This window comes from Corylus avellana, chromosome ca9 (assembly GCF_901000735.1).
Source record: "Corylus avellana chromosome ca9, CavTom2PMs-1.0".
Classification (NCBI taxonomy): Eukaryota; Viridiplantae; Streptophyta; class Magnoliopsida; order Fagales; family Betulaceae; genus Corylus; species Corylus avellana.
Genome location: NC_081549.1, coordinates 18132582 through 18142006, shown reverse-complemented (window position 1 = coordinate 18142006; position 9425 = coordinate 18132582). Strand labels below are relative to the sequence as shown.

The 9425-nt window shown below is 33.8% G+C and overlaps 1 protein-coding gene across 1 annotated transcript; it reads right to left on the bottom strand.

Moving 5' to 3' along the window:
* Positions 1-5671: 5671 nt before the first annotated feature.
* Positions 5672-7057, bottom strand: LOC132161810 (probable membrane-associated kinase regulator 4). Its single transcript, XM_059572006.1, has one exon. The coding sequence runs from the start codon at positions 6964-6966 to the stop codon at positions 5911-5913; it is 1056 nt and encodes a 351-aa protein (XP_059427989.1). The 5' UTR covers positions 6967-7057; the 3' UTR covers positions 5672-5910.
* Between the last annotated feature and the right edge of the window lie 2368 nt (positions 7058-9425).

The window sequence follows — 9425 nt, the reverse complement described above, 5'->3', positions numbered from 1 at the left end:
TGCAATTCTTAGAACAGTTCAGAAGGTGGTTCAACCGCCTGCCAAGACTTATAGGAGACGCAGAGACGGCTGACGGCTTCAAAAATTTCAATAGGTGATAGGTTACCCTCTTTGGGTGGTTGGATAAAGAAGACTTGTCTTGCAATTTTTCTTCCAAAAGAGGGATTACCTGGCAAAATTACAATTTTTAGTATTATAAGCCTTACAATTATTAAGAGCATGTTTGAGATTGCGTTTGAGAGGCTTAAAAGTATTTTTAACACTCAAAAAGTCTGTTTGAAAAAAAAAAAAAAAAAAAAAGTACTCGTTTGGTAAAAAACTTAATAACGCTCTTAAGTGTCCAAAAAGCTTAAAAATGATCAAAACGCACTTCTGGCGAAAGGTTAAAAATGAAGTTTTTGTCTAAAAACTCTTTTTGACTTAAAAACTATATTTTTCAAACGTAATCTCAAACAGACTCTAAAAATTTTAGGATCCTAATCCATGTAAAGAGTAAAGAAAAATAGGTTAAACTATTCAATGGGCTGCGGCCTGTATTTGGGCTTGCTATACATCACCCATCACTAGTCCTTGAAAGTTGAAATCCCCAAGCGGGCTTCGTTTATTTATTGCAAACATAGTACATCTTTTCCTTCTAAAGCTTTGTTTGGATTGTAAGGCAGAATCAAGATTTTGGTTCAAAATTAAAAATAGGGAAAACTTCACTGAAGACTCAAACTTTCACCCATTTTAAAATATCTCCTTAAACTTTAAAATCTCTTAATTTAGTCCTCTTAACTTTTAATTGCTCTTAATTTGGACCCCTCCATCTATTTTAGCCGTTAAAAATACAAAAAATACAAAAAAAAAAAAAAAAAGTCTAAAATATTCTTGATTTTTGTTTTTTTTTTTTTTTTTTAAATAAAAAAACATTTTAGAAATTGGAATTTTATACAAAAGTCAAGGGTATAAATGTCATGTAACATTTAAAATCTGACAGAGTGGTCCAACTTGAGAGCAATTGAAAGTTCAGAGGACTAAATTAATAAATTTTGAAATTTAAGGAGAATTTATCAAATCGAGTAAAAGTTCAGGAGTTTTCAGTGAAATTTTTCCATAAAAATATTGATAGCTTATAGCAACTCATTGGATTCAATTTAGATCCAATAGATCTTGTTATCTAAATTGAATTTATGATGGTCAACCTCTTTATAAAATCAATTTATGATGGTCTCATTGGTCAACTTCTTTATGAATGCATGCAATATAATATATCTTCAATCAATGATGAAATGACATGACTCACATGACATAGACTTACTAAAATCAATTTGTGATGGTCATTGGTCAACCTCTCTATTTATATGAATGCATGCAATATATCATTAATGATCAAATGACATGACTCACATGACATAGACTTATAGACACGATATTATATGTGTTTTTGTCTATGGAATTTGTGAACAAAACTTTTGAGTTTTGGCTAACATATTTACTTTTAAAAAGAAGCCAAATGGCAATATTTCACATTAGCATAAATTTTGTTTAATTAGTTCCAAGAAAATATAGGCCATGTAAAATTTTCAACTTGGGATTATAGAAACAAAGCTATACGTGGGAAAATGTGTGGTTGTGTTTTCTCCCCCGGCCCCCTAAAACCTTGAACTCTCTAACGTGTGAGCCCGTTAATATGAGAGATCTAATACATAGAATATTTAATTGAAACGTGAGGTGAATAACAGAGATAATGTTCGAATTCAGAACCTTTGTTTTAATACCATGAGAAAACCCATAATGTTGTGAAAATGTAAAGAGACATAGTTCGGTCCATGACCTACATCAATAAGTTAAAGCCTTAGAAACTATATTTTCACTCTTATTTTTTATATATATTATAATAGAAAATAACTTTTATCAGGATTTGGCACAAACTAAGTCATTTGTGCCCTCCATTAAGAGAATAACACATTAGCATTAAACAACAAAAGTGAGTGTCGTAAAAACACAAAAAAAAAATCTTTATCTTTATTTCATGAATTTTTTATTTTTTATTTTTTGGTGGATATATAAGGGATATAGATTTAGTGTTTCCATAACGCTCACTTTTGTTGCTTCATACTAATGTATCATCCTCTCAATGGAAGACATAAAAGACATAGTTTGTGCTAAACCTTTATAGAAGTTATTTTATCACTAAGGAAAATGTGATGGATGAATATAATATAAATAAAGTAAACACCGGCAGTGAAGCTTCTCTTCTCAGTTCTCACCCCTCCATCCAATTCCAGTCCAAAAGGCAGCAGGGATGATGAGTCCCTTTCGATTCCGTCACCTGAATCTGATGAGAAGGAAGCCCAGCAGGCAGCAGGAACCTGCATGCCTAAACCTGTCCCCAGACAGCCAGCCCGCACCAGCCTGCTGCGCACTGCTAACCTGTCAAAAATCTAACATGTTAGTTTAGATCGTTGTTAAGTCGATATCCGAAGGAAAAAGGGGAAGAAAAAAAAGTTAAAAAAGTGATTTGTTTGCTTATGAAAGTTTGTACAAAAGATATTTGTCCTAATTAACCTTTTAGGTACAATATGGCAAGTTGGCAACAACGTCGTTTAATTTTCACTAGTGGGGGTGGGGTGACTCTTCTTTATTCATCGCTACCTATTTGGATTGATTGGGCCGTTGGACTATTTTCTTGGACATGGCCACCTATTTTGAAGATAAGGACTATGTAAATACAATGTCAACCCCCCTTCCTTTTTTAAAGCAATTACAAAGGGGCGAGGAGAATGAAAGAAATACAACATTGATCCATCGATCATAACTCAAAAAAAAAAAAAAAAAGCAGGGCAACAGGGGATTGCTGAGGATTGAGATCTCACATTCTCAAATTCATAAATCTTAGTCGTTCATCTCATCTAAGCATCTAAAATAAATTATATTTCAGCATTTAATGAGGAAACATGACTTATTAAATTTCATGAGGGTAGCTTTCTCGTTAAATGCTAAAACATGAAAAAAAAAAAAGAAAAAAAAAAAGTTGAAACATGACTTATTTTAAACTCTTAAATGAGATGAACGATTGAGATTTATGAATATAAAAATCTTAAATTTAAAAGTAATTCTAGGAGATCTCAATCCGAAGAACGAGTTGGTGCATGCCCCCAAAACAACCAATACACATACACTGTAATCTAAACTTGAAGACTATTGGGAACGGTCAAAAAGTTGCTCTGGTCCATTTGATACTTGGCTTCTCAGCTAAGAACAAGGCCGCAGTAAACATTGGTGGTTTGAAGCAATAAACCAAAGGCGAATCTACATGTTAATTAAAACACCAATTGCATTAGGGAAAAGAGCAGTATAATTGGTTGAATTGGAGGCTTGGAGCTGCTGGAACGGTACACCATCGCGGAGCCCAATGAGAGTACTGGTACTTGACGAAGAAGGATCCAAGGGCGGGGAAGAAGTTGAGGTGGCGCGTTGAGGGCATAGGGATTGGATGAAGAGGAAAAAAGAAAGAGAAGAAAGAAATATATTAGGAGGAGGCTCTTCAGTCTAACAAAACAAAATTCTGGAGAGGGACAAGAGATCTTAGACGATAGCTCTATAGAAAAATGGGTAATTTGCCTTAATTAAGTTAATTGAATGTCAACTTTGTTGTACCAAATTGTGCATTTTTATGGGAAAAGTGCAAAATTAATCTTTGAAGTTATATCAATTTGCAAATCAAGTTTAACAAACCTGTAATACTCAATTGGAAATCAATTTATCGATCAAGACGATGTTTTTAATTTATAAAGGTGGCATTAGTGCCTTAGAAAGTCTCCAACATTGAGGACCATAAATTTTAGAGTAATGCTACTTATTTCATATTAATTGATATGACGTATTTTAGGTGGTTTTTCATGTCGATCACCTGAAAATATATATATATATATATATATATAAAACACGTCAAATTGACCGAAATCAAATAGCTGTGAAGAGTGACATTACCCTAAATTTTAGGTTTGGTTTGTTTGAGGTAATTTTTTATTGCATACAATTTTTTAAGAAGTAGATGATGATAAACCATTAAAAGGCACTTGACTGACATCATAATGAAAAGCATGTTGTTCAACATGATATATAGAAGATCTTCATATACTATATTCACTATACACTAAAATTACATAGAAATATACATATTAATAATACATGGGTTTAGCTGCATATTGAATAAGATTATATATACAACAACAACAACAAAAAAGGGTAAAATGGCTACTTGTAAAAACTAAATACTACGTACTTAATTTGATTCTCATAGGCCTTTAAAGGTGAAAAATTTCAAAGCACAAGAAGAAAACAAAATAGGCTTCAAACATGCATGCATGTGGCCCAAGGGCTTTCTTCAGAGACAGATAAGAATCATTTCTCTTCTCATCATTTGTTAGTAAATACAGTTCAATAAATCATTCCTGTAGGCTGTACAGGTAAGTTTTTAGCAGACCATACAGGAGATAGATAATTTTGCTTGTGTTTTTTAAGAAAGATCAAGGTTTCAAGTGCCATATTTACATACTAGATCATACATAAGAGCCCTATTAATGGGATTATGACGATATATATATATATATATATATATATATAGTTTTCATTTTGGATTGAGATTATGATGATAAACTTTCGTTGTTCTTGTTATTTGATGACTTTCTACTTTTTTCTTTACCGAAGGAAAATGATGATATATATTCCAGACTTTGATGCAGCAGTACTATATCTCCCATCATTTCTTGTTGACCATAAATAGTAGGATAAAGCGTGGAACAGTGAATGAGAATCTAATACAAAGGAAAAGGACCACAAAAGATCCAATGTCGACAAAACTACGGCAACCCCCAGAACCAGAAGAGCTTTCGGAACTTTTCTGAAAACTCTTCTTCAGTTGGGTGGAACTGTTAGTTGATTACTCCTCTTTCCTAGATCTCATAAAAAAAAAAAAAAAAAAGATAAAGAGAGTAAAGCAGCATCATCATATCATTAGAGTATATGTTTGAAAAGTGAAATAAAAGATAGAATATTTAAATAATTCAAAAAAAAAGTAACAAATAATTGGACATAGAATGCATTTGAAAAATCATTAGTTAAAAAAAAAAAAAAAATTGAATAGCTATTCGAGATAAAAATATATATATATAGAGTTCATTGTAAAAACTCTAAGGCTTCGTACGAACCTTTTGCTTATGAAGTGCAAGAACCATTTAATCTCTATTACATGGCATCTCTCTTATTGGATATTGAAATAGAGTTATTCTTTAGTGCCTCTATTCAGTTGGTTCTAATGCAATCTTTTATGTTGTAGCAACCAAAGTGTCTTTATTGCCGCCTTATTAGGTGTTCTTTCAGGCAGCCAACGTTTTAAACTACTTCAAAAATTGCCACTTCCAATGGCCTTTTCCTTGGCCTGTGGGTCAAAAAAACTATTGGTTAGGGCCAATTCTTTGACCCATTTTCAAATTTTTTTATTTTTTATTTTTATTTGACACTGTATTAAGGGTGATTGGTGGAGCCCCATCCATTTCTTTTACTGTATTTTTTTTTTCTTTATTGTTTTATTGTAATATTATCTTACTTTAAAGAAAGAAAAAAAGTACAAAAGAAAGCCCAAGAGAATATTAGAGAATTGAACAGAAATTCCTTCAGTGCCTGTAGATAGATCTTCCCATTAAAGTTTCTTTCACAAATTAATAGTCAAGGAACTTCAAACAATTTCTTCCACGCATTAATTTTAACAAGAAGAACTAGCTAGTCTAATATTAGTACATGCAAACCATGAAATATCCAAACATCATAGTACATTTAACAGGAAAAGTGTTTCCATCTTATCATGCAATTGTAAATATTTCTCTCCCACGTCTTTCTCGTGGAATTCTTTTCCCCCAATCACCATCAAATGCTGCAAAATCCTCTTCTTTCTTGATCCCCACAAACTGCAGTCCTTGAAGCTGACAGCGAAGAAACACCAACTTTACTAGCAATCGTTGAACTAAACAGCTGATGAGACTGTTTACAATGAGCGATCGCCCCCTCTATTGAATTCTCAATCTCTGAACTCGCGCTGCAACTCCTCTTGAGTAGTTGTAAATCGTACAAACTATTTGAACCAAATGAAAAAGATGAAGACCCAGATGAGGATGTTGATGAAGATGAAGACTTTGTTGCAGAATGCCGTTGAATCACCCCTGAGAAAGATCTCCTGTGGGTATTAATAATACCATCCTCAAGCATCTCTCTGTCAATGCTCTTCATAAAAGTGTTTGATAAATGGCATTTCTCATCATCAATTTTCCCAGATGGTTTTTTCTTGGCTCCCCTGCCCTTTGACACAATTTCTGCTTCTACATTACTTGCTGCCTTGGCAGAGGATTCATCTGAGCAACCAGATTTGCTGAAAAAAGACTTGAGATATGCTCTTGAAGCCTTGAGCTTTTGACCGAGCAAGAATTTCTTGATTAACTTCATCTTCTTGGACCAAGACTTCTTTGGATGACCGCCAAGGATTAATCCACTCGTTTCATTAATAGACCATTCAAAGAAATACTCATCTGGGTTTAGCTCACAACTAACCCGACTGGACTCAGATGGTGAAATGGTGCGAGATTCAAGTGGGCTGCTGGCATTTGAAGGTGTGGTAGTGAAGGGGCTGCTATGGTCTTCTTCCAAGGCTTGTTCTGTTTTGTGGGTGTTGGAGCTCTGGATGATTTTTCTCACCATTTGTAAGCGAGGGGGGAGGTGAAGAGGGAGGAGTTTTCCCTTGTAAAAGAGCTCATCAGCAGGGGAAGTTTTGGGAACTCTCTCATGTGAGAGTGAAGTCATTTGGAACTCAAACTCTCTGTTTTGTGATGGAGAAGTAATAGAGTAACAGAAGAAGTTGGAAGAAGAGCTCACCTCCATATCTATATAGTCTTCATCCCCATGGTTACATGAAGGTTGGTTTGTAGCCATTTCATGTGATTTACTGTCAAAACATCTGTGTCTCTGTGTGTTTGTGTAATTGTGTGTGTGGAGAATAGATATTATGGGGAGGTGAGCTTTGTGAAGGAAGAGAGCATCCTTTAAAGTGAGGATGATGCCAAGTTAGAATAATATATAAAAATGTAAGGAATTGTCAGATATTTTTGAGTATCTTGAATGCTTCCAAGAAAGAAAATGTAGAAAAAAAAAAGGGTGGACCTATTCCCTAAAGAAAATGTAGAAAAGAAGTATGGACCTTTTCCCTGCTGAGCAGCCACTAATTGGCCCATGCCTAATGCTGCTTCTCTTTCTGCATCAAAAGGGTTAGTCCATATGCTCGTTGCATTTGTGTCAATTATGTCATCTATTAGGATAGAATAAGCACCACAAGTGCATGGCTCTGAACCCATATCCATTGGTCAGCCTTCATTTACTAGCCATCATGAAAGGGAATTGTCATGGTCATAGAGCTTTGTGGTAACGTCCAAAGTTATTGAAAGCTATGCACAAAACAAGTACAACTCTGGCGAAAACAATTATTTTTTGTGATTTTATCCTCTCCAAATCAAAGGGGAATTGCAAGAGGAAAAAAAAATACAAGGAAAAAGGAAAAAGAATCATGATTCAACCAACTTCTTCTTTGACACAAAGAGAGCCTATGATGCGGCTCAGGGAAAAAAAGAGAGAGCTTATGATATGTGTGCAGACCATCTAATTACAAGTACTCTATAATGCATGAACTTGGTACTGTCAATTTTTGACACGACATGTGAATCTAACACGAAATTTGAAATTAATTGACTAGAAATTGGTATGATTGGATTAAAAAAACAAAAGCCTAAAGGGTTGCTGGGTCAAACGAGTTATTCATCTATTTGAGTTAGTTTTCAAATAACGGATTGTACAGTTTGGGTCAATCCAAAACGGTATGTTTATCAAATGGGTCAAGTTGTTCTATTCTGTTTATTTAAATGGGTTGATCCTTAACGGGTTAGTGAGTCAGTTGACCCAACACGCCAACTCGAAAATTGGACCATAGTTTATTTGTTAGATCATCATTTATCCCAAAAGCTTAACATTTTTTAACGTGTGAGACTAGACAACACATGTACTATTTAAATTGAAATGGGAGATAAATGATAAAAACAAAGTTCGAAGTCATGATTTTTAGTCTGATATCATATTAAATCACCACATATCACAAAACTTAAGCTGATAATAAAAGGTAAATTTAATCATTTAATTTATATTCTAACATCTTTCAAATCACAACTTTCCATCTATCATCTTTTATTCTTTGAAAGAGTGCTTTTCATTCCACTCTAAATTCGAAATTATCTCTTCTTTCTTGTTGAAGCCCTAACTTTAAGTCTAGGGATCGATTCGTTTACCTTCTGAACTTTTTATTTTGGGTCTCTTTTTGGTTTCTTCTCTAATTGTTGGGGATTGATAATATTGGTCCTATTGTGAATTAAAAAAAAAAAAAAAATGTGAGTTATTTCTCAAGAAATGAGACCACCTTTATGAAACTACATGCATGATTGGAGATTGGATAGTGTCCTACCAAACCACTTGGTACCTTGAATTTGAAATTGCCTGGAAACCAAGTTAAGATCAGTCTCCCACTTGAAGAAGATGTTGACAGTGGTTCTTGTTTTTATGGATAGTTTCAATGTAAGTAACAAAAAAAACCTGATTAGTACTATGATCATATGCATGCATCGAGTGTTTATTCACTTGGGATTTCTTTGAATGGATTGATGCTTCAAACAAACATCGTCTATGTCGTCCACCCTCCCTTATCTACAAGTACTAGGTTCAGTCATGTCGGTCGGACAATCCATGCATATAATGTTGTAATTTTGCCACCCATTATTCCAAGCTACCTACAATTGTACTAGCTACTTCCAAAATAATATATAGACAAAGGCCGGCCTATATATAATATACTATACTATGTAGGATCATATATATATATATATATATATAAACAATAATAGATATGTACGTATATTATATATATATATATATATATATATATATATAATGAATTTTGTGTTATGTTCTCCGAATCTCCAACATGCATCCACACCAAAATTCAAATTTCAAAAGCTGTCCCATTTCTCAACAAATCTTCATTCTTCCCGCTTTCCATTGTGTATTTTGTTTTCTCTAAGATCTCTCATGGGTTGGGTTGTCCCATTTTTTGACCTGGTCAATATGTAGGGACTAGGGAGATCGAGCTTATATATTATTACTGTTTTTGGGATTTTAACTTATGGTTTGACCGGCCAAGTAAACAGCAATAACAACTTCCGATAATTAATATTTCAAGGGAGCTAGCAAAGCAAACATTGAAGGATGCAAAGTGATGTGTTCGAAGCTCCACCACATTTCTTGTTCTTTATCCTTGAGGAACAAGCTAGTTGGTAGAATCAAGTTATATTCCT